At 42.8% G+C, this 12,554-nt stretch overlaps 1 protein-coding gene across 1 annotated transcript in view; it reads left to right on the forward strand.

The window, feature by feature from the left end:
• SLC9A8 (solute carrier family 9 member A8) overlaps positions 1–12,554 on the forward strand; it is a 71,666-nt gene that overhangs the window by 17,658 nt on the left and 41,454 nt on the right. Inside the window, exons 4-5 of the mRNA XM_012189330.5 lie at positions 6,647–6,705; positions 9,426–9,509. Coding sequence (XP_012044720.1) covers positions 6,647–6,705; positions 9,426–9,509 — 143 coding nt within the window. The remainder of the gene's footprint in view (positions 1–6,646; positions 6,706–9,425; positions 9,510–12,554) is intronic.

The raw sequence follows: 12,554 nt of genomic DNA on the forward strand, positions 1-12,554 counted from the left end.
TGGAAGACGCCTGTGTGTCCATTCCGAGGGGCGGATCACTGGATGGCACAGTGGAAGGCGCTGCAGCCACTGAAAACGCAGAAAGCCTGAGGAAGCTCTGTGTGTTGATATGAGTAGTCTCTAAGAGGTAGTGGTAAGTTAAAAAAGTTGATACCGTACTACCATTTAACTTAAAATTTGTGTCACACGTGAATGCCTGTGCACGTATATGATTTGGTTTGATTTTTAAATTCTGTTTCTTTCTGGCTGTGCTGGGTCTCTCTTGCTGCACAGGCGTTTCTCTCCTTGTGGCAAGTGCGGCACTGTCCTCTAGTTGCGGGGCTTGGGCTTCTCACTGCCGTGGCCTCTTGTTCCGGAACACGGGCTCCAGGGCACGCGGGCTTCAGTAGTTGCGGCACGTGGGCCCAGTCGTTGCATCTCCTGGACACAGAGCACAGGCCCAGTGGGTGTGACGCACAGGCTCAGTTGCTCCATGTGTGTGGGATCTTCCTGGATCAGGGATCAAACCTGTGCCTCCTGCATTGGCAGGTGGATATTTTTTTTAACCACTGAGCAACTAGGGAAGCCTCTCGCATGTATATGGTTTTAAATGTACAGACACTCAGCAGAAATGTATAGTATAACCAAGAAACTGGTAACATTGGTGGCCTCCAAAAAGGAGAAAAGAAGCCAGGATAGGACAGAGACTTGTTTTCACTGCAGACTCTCTTGGAGCTTTCAAGTTTTAAAACAAGTCTAGACCTGCTTTTTACTAGCTGGGTGGTGCTGGTCCTTGGCCTTTGGTTTCCTTTTCTGTAAAATGCATGTGACAGTGCCTTTACTTCATAGGACTGATGATACTAAACAGGGCAAGGCGTAGAAATCGCTTAGTCTAATGCCTACGTGCTAAGTAGTCAGTAACTGTTACGTGCTGTTATTAATATTATTATCATTTATGTTATTATGGTCTATTACCTTGTAGGGTAATGGTGAGAATGAGCTGAAGTAATATACATTGTACACTGTAGGACAGTGCCTAACACCGCAGTGTGTGTGTGTTTCTTTTTAACACAATGCAAATAAATACGTGTGTGTGCATATATATACATACATACATTCCTGCTTTTTTAAGGGAACTGGGATCATGTCCTACATCCTGTTTCGTAACCTGATTGTTGTACTTCATATATTTTAAGCATTTTCCGATAATGCTCATATTCAAGAGTACTTGTGGTCTACAGTGGTGATGGCAGAGCAGCAGTGCACCCTGGGAGAGAGAAGGAGGGGTGTTAGTCTGTGGCAGCAGGGCAGGTGGGCTGCCGTGGTGCGGTCTACCCGTGTCTCAGCCTCAGGAGGTGGTAGAATGCACCTGGGAGCCAGCGTCCACTGTTACTCGCTGGCCCTGAGCTGTCAGAAAAGCTGGGTGAACTCTCTGAGCCTTCCTGCCTGAAGCATTCTCTCGAGGATGAAAAATGACTTAAAGTGGAGACTTCCATGGTGGTCCAGTGGCTAAGACTCTGCACTCACTGTGCAGGGGCCTGGGTTCGATCCCTGGCCAGGGGGCTAGATCCTGTATGCCACAGCCAAGATTGAAGATCCTGCATGCTGCTTCTAAGGCCTGGTGTAGCCAAATAATTTTTTTTTTTTTTAAGGATAATTTAAAGCAACAAAACCTGGGAGAAGGGGCTCAACAAATAATTATGAATTGTTCCTGATCCTTTGAATTAATCTAGTGGTATCCATAATCAGGTGTATGTATGAAGATTCATTGGGGCAAAAGGAGATATTAGAACTTACGTTTCTATTTAACTTGAATCTCTTTCACAGTCTCTACTTTTGGTGTTATTTTATTTATTTATTTTTGGCTGCACTGCACAGCTTGTGAGATCTTAGTTTCCCAGACCAGGGGTTGAACCTGGGCCCTCGGCAGTGAAAGCGCAGAGTCCTAACCACTGGGCTGCCACGGAATTCCTGTGTTATTTTAAAATACAGTGATGAAGTAGCACTTTTTTAGTAATCTTCCTTCCTTATTCTCAGTTGTGTCCGACTCTTTGCAACCCCCATGGACTGTAGCCTACCAGGCTCCTCCCTCCATGGGATTCTCCAGGCAAGAGAACTGGAGTGAGTTGCCATTTCCTTCTCCAGGGGATCTTCCCGACCCAGGGATTGAACCCAGGTCTCCCGCATTCCAGGCAGACGCTTTAACCTCTGAGCCACCAGGGAAGCCCTTTTTAGTAATAATAAAAATTTGTAACTTGGAGATGCATGCTCAAATTCTTTTTACTGATAGGGATGTACAAAATTGCAGCTAGGGTTTATTTCTAGTGTGTCTGGTTGTGTGATATAAATTAATTTCTTCTGTATACTAGATTGATTTGACCTAACTTTGAACCTCAATCTCAAAAGGTAAAGGAGGAGTTGGCCAATTTGATGCTACACTGTAGTTAAATCCTAGGACACTTCAAAGGATTACTCGTGTAATAGTATTAGTAGTAATAATAACATCATACTATATTTTACAAAGCTTCCAGTTCCTCATAAATAGTAATACAGAAACAAGCTTAGGCATTGGAATAATCACTGATTCTCAGATGTGCTTGCTTCATGTGTAATTACAAAAGCATTTGTTGTAAGTATTAAAGTTTGGCATACATTTACAAGGGAAAAAGAAAGTTGAGGTTTTAATAGCAACAACAACAACAAAAAACACTAGTTTTGAAAATCAAGTCTGAAATCATGGAAAAAGGATCAGTTTCCCTTGTAATCAGGAACAGTTGCTGGGTGCAGAATGCGCTGTAAATGCAAAATGAAGCCTTAAAAGTACAGTTTCTCACCTGTCTTATTGGCAGAAGAGTCCAATGATTTTCCAGGGCTGGTGAGGATGCTTTGGAGCAGGGGTTTAAATTCTTATAACCACTTTGGAGGATAGTTTGGCAACAGTTTCAGAGATAAAAATGCTCATGCCATTCGTTGTCTCTGGATCTGCCCTAGGGAAATAAATACTCACAAAGAGCCGTGTATATGCACGCTCACTGCAGCTGTTAATGGTCAGCAGCTGGAGATAGCCATCATGGGAGGAAACTTTCAAAAAATACAGGGGGAGGGATAAATTAGAAGATTGGGATTAACACACACTACTATAAATGAAGTGAATAGCCAACAAGGACCTGCCGTATAGCCTAGGAAACTATACTCAGTATTTTATAATAACCTGTAAGGGAAAAGAATCTGAAAAACAATATATATGTGTATAACTGAATCATGTGCTATACACCTGAAAATAACGACATTGTATATCAACTCTGCTTCCATAAAATTAAAAAAAATTTAAAGTAGAATTTACATACCATAAATTTCAAAGTGTACAGTTCAGTGCTTTTAAGTATATCCACAGGGTTGCACAACCTCACTACTATCTTCCTTCATTCCAAAACATTTTTATCCCCTCAAAAAGATACTCTCTGAGGCTTCCCTGGTGCCTCAGTGGTGAAGAGTCTGCCTGCCAGTGCAGGAGGCACGGGTTCAATCCCTGATCTGAAGAGATCCCACATGCCCCAGAGCAGCTAAGCCCGTGCCCCACTGCTGTTGAGCCTGCGCTCTGGAGCTCGGGAGACACAGGTGCTGAGCCCCTACTCCACAGTAGGAGAAGCCACTGCAGTGAGAGGCCCATGCAGCAGCAAACACCCAACCCAGCCGACAAGAAATACGTTTATTAAAAAAAAACTCCCTACACATCAGCAGCCACTCCTCATCTTCCCCTTGCCTTGTCCCCTGGCAACCGCTAACCTCCCTCCTATCTCTACATTTGTCTGTTCTAGACATTTCATATGAATTGGAACCGTGGGAATTATAGGTATTAGAATCTGGCTTTTGGGGGGTGGGGAAGGGGTAATCATTTTATGAGAGATAGTTCACCATACAAGTTACTCATCAAATGTAACCTGTATTTAAATGTAACCTTTAAACCCTATAAAAGTTCAGGGATTTAGCATAATATATTCACAGAGTTGTGCAACCATTACAGCAATTTTAGGACATTGCTTCATCCCCAAAAGAAATCCCATACCCTTTAGCTGTCATCCCTAATACTGTCCAGGAAAACATTTCTGTCTCTGTAGATATGCCTGTTCTGAATATTTCATATAAGGTGTCTCTTGTGTCTGGCTTCTTTTGCTTGGCATGTTTTCAGGACTCATCCACATCGCAGCATGCATCGGTGGTTTATTCCTCTGTGTCGCCAGATAACATTCCATTTGTGGATGTACTACATCTTGTGTATCCACTCATCAGTTGGTGGACATTTGGGTGGTTCCCCGCTTTGGGCTAAGAATGCTGTTAGGAACATCCAAGTTTTCTGTTCTCTAGGGTGGAATTGCTGGGTCATATGGTAACTTTGACTCTTTGAGGAATTGCCAAACTTGTCTATAGCAATTGTGCCGTTTTTACATGCCCACCATCGATATATCAATATTAAGTGTCCCAATTTCTCTACATCCTTGCCGACACTTGTTATTTTTCCATTTTTTAAACAATGCTAGCCATCCTAGTCGGTATGAACTGACGAATCACTGTGGTTTTCATTTGCATCTCCCTGATGACTAACGATGTGAGGTGTCTTTCCTTGTGCTTATTGGCCATTTGTGTACCTTCTTTGGAGAAGTGTCTATTCAGCCTCTGGCATGTTTATGCTATGCTGTAGAGCTGTTAAAAAGGAATGAGGCAGATCTGTGTGTAGTAACCCCTGATCCTAACACTTAGCAAAATAGCAAATAACAGAAAGATACAGTACATTTTATATAAATACTCACAGGTGTGCCTTGTGTGTACAGATACACACACACTGTAGAGCTGTGTGGTTAATATAAATATGTAAGAGGGTGGAGAAAGGGTCTGCTGGAATATTCCCCAGACTTATCAAGACAGTTGGTTACCTTGGAACGGGAGACAGAGAGCTAGACGGGGTGGGATTTCTTTCTTTTTTCTTATTTATAATGTCTTACAAAGGATTCATAAACTATCTGGTTAATAAAAAAAATTTGTGTGTAAACTCCTTAAAATATATACACAATTTAAAAAGATAAGAAAAAGGAAGCAACTGGGGAACTCTGAGAAAGATTAGAATAGGTGCTTTCATACCACGTGGCAAGTGAGTACCTGATTGGAAGTGGAGGTGATAGTTGCTCGGTCGTGTCCTCCGACTCTTTGTGACTCCATGGACTGTAGCCCGCCCGGCCCCTCTGTCCAGGATTCTCCAGGCGAGAACACTGGAGGGGGTTGCCGTCCCCTCCTCCAGGGGATCTTTCCGACCCAGGGACTGAGCCCAGGTTCCCTGCATCACAGGCAGATTCTTTCCTGTCTGAGCCACCAGGGAAGCCCCTAGGAATGTATGGTTACTGTCCTGAAAATGTCATTGATCATTATTCCCTTTATAGCGCAAATCGATCAGATTTTCTCTTACTCCATTTGATCAAAAGTTTTATTGTTGTTTTATTAATATATAACAATGTGCGAATAGTACAGAGATTTATAAACTTAAAATGAACTTATTTCTTCTCTTCGCCTCAGACCCCTCCTTCCCCATGACAGTTAGCATTTGTGCAGCTTCTTCTCCTAATAAAACTGTGTTCTTATATTTTCTCCTCACCCCCACCCAATAAGGTACGTTTCTTCAGCTCTCTGTTGTTGATGGAGAGAAGCTTCTTCCTCTAGGAAAAAGAAAAGTCTTTCTTATTTATTTTTTGGCCACAAGGCATATGGGATCTTAGTTCCCTGTCCACGGATCCACCTTGCATTGGAAGCGTGGAGTCCTAACCACTGGGCCACAAGGGAGGTCTTTAAGTGTCTGAGACGGTGGTCTTCAGCCTTACTTTGTATCCCCTGTACCAGAGATGGTGGTATGGCAGGTCCCAAATTCTACTCAGATGTCTTTACTTTATAAAAATTTCCCCTGCTGATTCTATTCTGATGTGCCTAAGGGGTCAAGAATCATTTATCTAGTGAGGGACAGAGCAGTCATAAGTTGTACCTGTGACGCTTCTTCGAGAATTGGTTTTGGTGGGTTCTTTATGAGAGAGCAGTGAGCCTGTCAGCTTTGTGGAGACATGCCCGAACTTAGATGGTCTGTTTTATTCCAGGAATTTCACAGAACCTTTCCTTTAGGTTATTTTCAGCATCAGGACTCTATCTCTAACCAAGTACTCTACATGGCACTGCCATCTGAGCCTGAGAACGTGATCTTTAATTCCTTTGTGAAAATGATAGGAGTAAGCAGTAACAGGGCAAATTTAGCTTTCTGCCATTTTACATTGAAAATGAGTGGATAAAGCAAAAATGAGCAGTGTTAAGTCTTCCATGCCAGGCAAACTACCCTTTGCTTTTGTTTTATAAAGCTTTTTTTGCCTCTCTCCGCCCTCTCCTCCCCACCCCCAGATTTTTGTAGACTTTGTTATGGGAGGTTTGCCTGAGATGCAGGTGGGAAACTCATATGATTCGTAAAACGCCACACTATTCATAAAACTCCATTCTTATGTTTTCAGACACAAAACTTGCAGAAATTCATAAAAGCCACTGAGAGATGTAATAGTAATCAGTTTCTTTAGAATAATAAGCTCAAGAAGTCTTTCTTATAGCTTTAGTTTTTTGTTAATCTTTACATTTTCTCTTCTAGGTATTCTCATGGGAGCAGTTATAAAAATTATAGAGTTTAAAAAACTGGCAAATTGGAAGGTAGGTTTACCCAACTGTTCTTTTTTTTAACATAAGTACAATTTTGATTGGTTCTTAGTTTTAGTGACAGTGAAGGTTATGGTGGCCTTCTTATCATTACTTGACTGTCTATGAAGTTTATATTGTCCCACTGATTTTAGTAGGTTAGGGTTGATATCTTTACATCTGAGTTTTCTGAAAAAGCATAAATCTCTGTTTTGAGTTAAGAAGCATTCAATGCCATGTTTTGTTATTTGTGTGCATTTTCACAATCTTAAGATTACCTTGCTGTATGCTCGTCACTCAATCATGTCTGACTCTTTGTGACCCCATGGACTATAGCCCGCAAGGCTTCTCTGTCCATAGAATTCTCCAGGCAAGAATACTGGAATGGGTGACCATTCCCTTCTCCAGAGGATCTTCCCAGCCCAGGGGTCGAACCCAGGCCTCTTGCATGGCAGGCGGGTTCTTTACTGTCTGAGCGCCAGCTGAACCGCCATCTGAGCTTCCAGCAGAGCTGCCAGCAAAGCCCTTGCCGTATAGAGCCCTCTAACCAGCGTTAAATGCTGAACAGTGTTTGTTTCTCCTGATTCTATTCTAACGACTGCAGCTAAGGAGACTTAGCTGTCCAGCGCTGTAGACCTTAGAGAATGCTCTGCTCACCAGCTCCTGTCATCCTCATGACGGCCGTGGAGTTGGATGGACCTCACATTATCTCCATCTTCACAGGTGAAGAAGGTGACCTCCGGGGGTCGGGACGTGTCCGGCGTCGCAGAGCTGGAGAGCAGTGCAGCCGGCCCTTGCGTCCAGGCCCCCTGGTCTGCGTGCTCTGTGTTTTCTCCTCCACACCACGCTGCCATCACTCTGTGGATGTTCATACCCTTCCCTTCCCTCGGGGTCATTAGCACATGACCATCGTCTGTGGGCCATGGACTGACTGAAACTTGAGTAGGAAGCTTAGCAAAACTGGTTTTGTGAAGGGAAAGAAGGTCCATTTCAAAATATTTAAAGAATTGTATGATAAAAATATACATTTGAGCCCCCCCTACCTTGAGCCAGCTCCTAGGTGTGAAGATAAATTTACTTGTGGAACTATAGAGTATAAAATTTGCAAAATGAGCCTCATAATCTGAGGGAAAATGCAGTTTGAAACTGTTATAAATAATAGTATCCTGTAATAATCTATAATGGAAAAGAATGTGAAAAATAATATATATACATATATATGTAAAATTGAGTCAATTTACATCAGAATCAAACACAATATTGTACATCAACTATACTTCAATAAGAAAGAGAAAGGCTACATTTATAAAATAATAATAGTATTCAGGACATATTGTATGTGTTAAACGAATTCCCAGTATATGTATTGAGTTCGGAATATTTCTAGAACTCCCCTCCGCCTGGGAAGGGACTGGGCAGGCCCTGCTGGAGCGCATTGTGTATAAAGCTTGGCCTTCCTGCAGCTGGTTCACTTTAACCTCCTCACAGTGGCGCGTTCTCGGGCAGGGAGCACAGACCGTACACCCTTTCTCTGCTCTTAACCCTGGATAGAGCCTGATGTGTAATACCACCCCCGACACATTTTGTTTGATTTAAAATCAGTTGATCAAAATTGGAATCAATTTAAAACCAGTTTTAAAAAATCATTAGTTTTCTTTTAAATATTATTAATCTATATAAAATTCTAGAAATTTCATGTAAAAATGTGAATTTCTGGCGTCTCTGGAGGAAGCGGAAACTCTTTCAGTCCCGGGCCCACCCTCTCCCCGCTGAGTGCAACTGCTCCCTAGGGACTGTGCGGTAGCCCAGGGAAGTCTGTGAGGGAGTGGGCCTGCTCTGAGCAGGACGAGGAGAAGAGTTATCTTTGAATTTTCTATGCTTCAGAGTTATTAAATATATTTTTCAGTGGGGGTTGGTTTTCAAGTTAAAGAATAGTAATGCATTTAATAGTATAGACAAGTGAACCACATTCAGGCAGCCAGTGCTTGACCTCAGAAAAGGGTGAGGTTGTTAGGCTAAGGCAGTAGGGCAGGCTCTCCAGAGGAGCCGGTGCTTGTGGAAAGCCACAGTAGGAAGCAGGGCCTGTTTGGAAACCTGGTGCCGGGGGGGGGGGGGGGGGGGGGGGGGGGGGGAGGGAAGAACAGTGATGGAGCGGTGTTTTCTTCCCATGTGGTTCTGTTTCCAAACTCTCCTGCTGGCGGGCCTTCTACCTTTGTTGTCATATGCTTAATATATTTCTTTTTAGGAACATAGCATAGTTGTCTGTGATAAGCAGAGAAAAGGCAGGGCTGTTTTAAACATGAGTGGGGTTTACCCTCCCTCTGAGTGAATTGTTTTAGGGCTTTTACCTTTTCCCTGGAGGAATTCCAATTTGTGGACTTGATTTTGAGAATGTTCTTTTTGAATTGAAATGTTTTCTATATTAAAATTAATTTACTTTCCTTAGTAGAATGAAGAGCCTACTGCTGTACATTTGGAAGCAGTTCATTCCGCTGTTTATTTTTCTGGGCACCTTTAAAAATCATTTGTTCTACATTTTTACACATAGGTTTTCTTTTGAGGTCTTTGTTTGTTTGTTTTGTCACTGCTTTTGTTTGCTTTTATCATCAGGTGGCGATTTAAACTTTGTATGTTTCCACTGGGCCAGGTTCCAAGAGAAGAATGACTTTGGCTCTTCACTGATGGATTTATTTCTTAATCCCATGCCTCTGAAAATACCCATTTTATGTTTACAGGAGGAAGAAATGTTTCGTCCAAATATGTTTTTCCTCCTCTTGCTTCCACCTATTATATTTGAGTCAGGATATTCGTTGCACAAGGTAAGACTTGGGCACGCATTAGTGCTTTTGGTCTGGGTGACTCCCTGTGTTTCCTTAGAAGCTTGGGTGTTAATTTAGCAGCGGTGGCTCTGTGTGAACAGCCTGGGATATGAGGTGGAAGCTGGACCATCATGCCTGACTTGTGAAGAGGAGCAGACACGATCAGTGGGCTGCTTTCGTGGTTTCAGGCAGTGTGGCTTACTAGTGCTTTCCTTAGAGGGGTCCTTTGCTTAGAGGTGACCAAAGTGATCTTTTTAGAAATATGTGTTTATTTGGCTGCGCCAGCCCTTAGTTGCTGCACGCGGGATTGTCATTGTGGCACATGGGTCTCTCGTGACGGTGCACGGGCTTCTTTCTAGTTGACGCTCAGTAGTTGCAGCACAAAGACTTAGTTACCCTGAGGTCTATGGGATCTTGGCTCCCCGAGCAGGGATCGAACCCACATCCCCTGCATTGGAAGGTGTATTTCTATACACTGGACCACCAGAAAAGTCTCCCAAAGTGATTTTAATGCACGTGGCTGTTATACTGACTCCTCTTGGAGGTAGAATGACCCATGTTAAAAAGTCAGACTGTGTCCTGCGATGATAGGACGGGTGCCCCGGGCCTGCTGATTCTCTCCCACTCCTGTTTCTCCCTCTCTCCCTCCTTGGGCCCACCCACCCTTCAGACACCCGACTTAAGCCCCCCGACTTAAGCCCCGTCCCCGTTCCTTCCCAGCCCCTCCCTGGCCCTGCTTCTCCTCTCCAGAGGAGAGCGCTACCTTCCCCCGAGGCTTCCAGCTCCTTCTGGCCCATCGCTGACTCCCACAGTTACTCTGCCCATTCTTGGCTCCTGACCCTGCAGCGCAGCGTCTGGCCCTGCCCGGTTCTCTGCTTTGGTCTGACATTTCTGGTCTCTGTCCTCGAGCTTCCGTGGGGCTCTTTCTGCCTGGGCAGGAGCTTCTCACTTTGTGTACCCTAGGCTTTTCTTTGTGAGTTCTTTTAAAATATTCGTGTATTTAAGTTTTGAAATAAGAAGGTGATTCAACTTAAAATACTAGTGTACAACAGTTATTTTGTAAATGTGATTTTTAAAAAATTTGAGGGTTGGAAGGACTTGAGGTTTGGCCTGTCCTTGGAGAGGGGAAGAGCCTGGATTTTGGACCCAGAGACCCGTGTCTAGTCATGTGCTGCCCTCTATGGGTTCCTTTTGAGTAGTGCCTGTGTGCTAAGTTGCTTCAGTCGTATCCGACTGCGACTCTGTGGACTGTAGCCCGCCAGGCTCCTCTGTCCATGGGATTCTCCAGGCAAGAATACTGGAGTGGGTTGTCATCCTGGAGATATCCAGGAGATAATCCTAACCCAGAGATCAAGCCCACGGCTCCTGCGGCTCCTGCACTGCCGGTGGATTCTTTGCTGCTGAGCCACAGGGGATGCCCCGTTTTGAGTAGAGTAGAAATTTTAAAATAACAAACAAAAAGATCCCCAAAACCCTACCTCCTAGGTTGCTTTGAGATTTACATTAGATGAAAGAATGTCAGCAACTCACCACTCACCACATTAAATAATTGGTAGTGCTTCTTGTATTATCTGTTATAACCTGACTGACTATTTGGAGAAGGAAATGGCAACCCAGTCCCGTATTCTTCCCTGGGAAATCCTATAGACAGAGGAGCCTGGCGAGCTTCAATCCAGGAAATCAAAAAGAATCAGAGCCTCTAGGCAATGTTATTATCAATAAGAATTTAATAGGGGATACATTTATGCATACAGCTGTTTCCCTTCGTTCAGCAGAGACTAACACAACATTGTAAAGCAATTATACTCCAATTAAAAATAAAAATTAAATAATGTTTATAACATAATAAACTTGAGAATTAAATTTGTCATGAGAGTTTTGGTAAAAACATACAAATTAAATCTTTAGTTTTCCTCCTGAATAGTAAAGCAGAATTAAGATGTTCAGTACAGATTTTTTTAGTTACCATTTTACTGTGTATTAACCAAAAGAAAAAAAATCCTATATCTTATAAAACTGACGTCAGATAATTGTTAGAAAAACAAGCAAGAAAGATTTGAAGGTCAGTGTCTTTTACTGTTTAATTTTGTGGACAAATCTTGGAAGAACTGAGAGCAGAATGTGAGAATACTTCACAACAGTAGTGAAGAAAGCAGTGTGCATATTATGTTCTTTTTAGTGTGCTGCTCGGTGTGTGGGATTTTAGTTTCCTGACCAGGGATTGAACCTGAGCCCTCGGCAGTGAGACATGGAGTCCTAACCGCTGAACTGGAACTCCCGAAAATGATTGTTTGATTTAAAAACATGACACTGGTTATTATATTAGCACATGTAAAGTTTTTATCTTCTAATTTTTTTGGAGTAGAGGGAAATAAACTTACTCAGAATTTGAGGAAAATAGTTTCTTGAGAGAAAAATTCTTTGAAGCTGACTTTCCAGCAGAAAATGTGACAGTTTATGTGAAAGGGACTAATGTGAGTTGAAAGTGAATTTAGAGACTTCTGTCCACTGCCTGCACTTTTCCCTAAAGAACAGGAAGCTGACTTTGTTTTATTTTAATATTGCTGTATTTGCCGGTGTGAATTTGGGTTTGGACTAAAAATCTCCATACAGTTATCATCGGTTGATATGCATTAGGTAGGCAGCTATTTAGTATCATATAAAGAATAGAACATTAATTATATCAGAAAGAAGCAGATGAATTTGCCTTATGTAGCAAAGGGAAGTTTTTATAGTGGGGTAAATTGAATTTTGTTAAATTTTCAATATCCAGATTAATATTAGCCAACTACATAAGTTATAGCAGAATTAGATCCTTGTAAACAGACAAAAGTGTTAGTCGCTCAGTCATGTCTGACTTTTTGCAGCCACATGGACAGTAACCCACCAGGCTTCTCTGTCCCCATGGACCATAGCATGCCAGGCTCCTCTGTCCATGGAATTCTCCAGGCAAGAATACTGGATTGGGTACCCATTCCCTTCTCCAGAGGATCTTCCTGACCCAGGGATCGAACCTGGGTCTCCTGCCTTGCAGGTGGATTCTTT

Source organism: Ovis aries, chromosome 13, assembly GCF_016772045.2.
Source record: "Ovis aries strain OAR_USU_Benz2616 breed Rambouillet chromosome 13, ARS-UI_Ramb_v3.0, whole genome shotgun sequence".
NCBI lineage: Eukaryota > Metazoa > Chordata > Mammalia > Artiodactyla > Bovidae > Ovis > Ovis aries.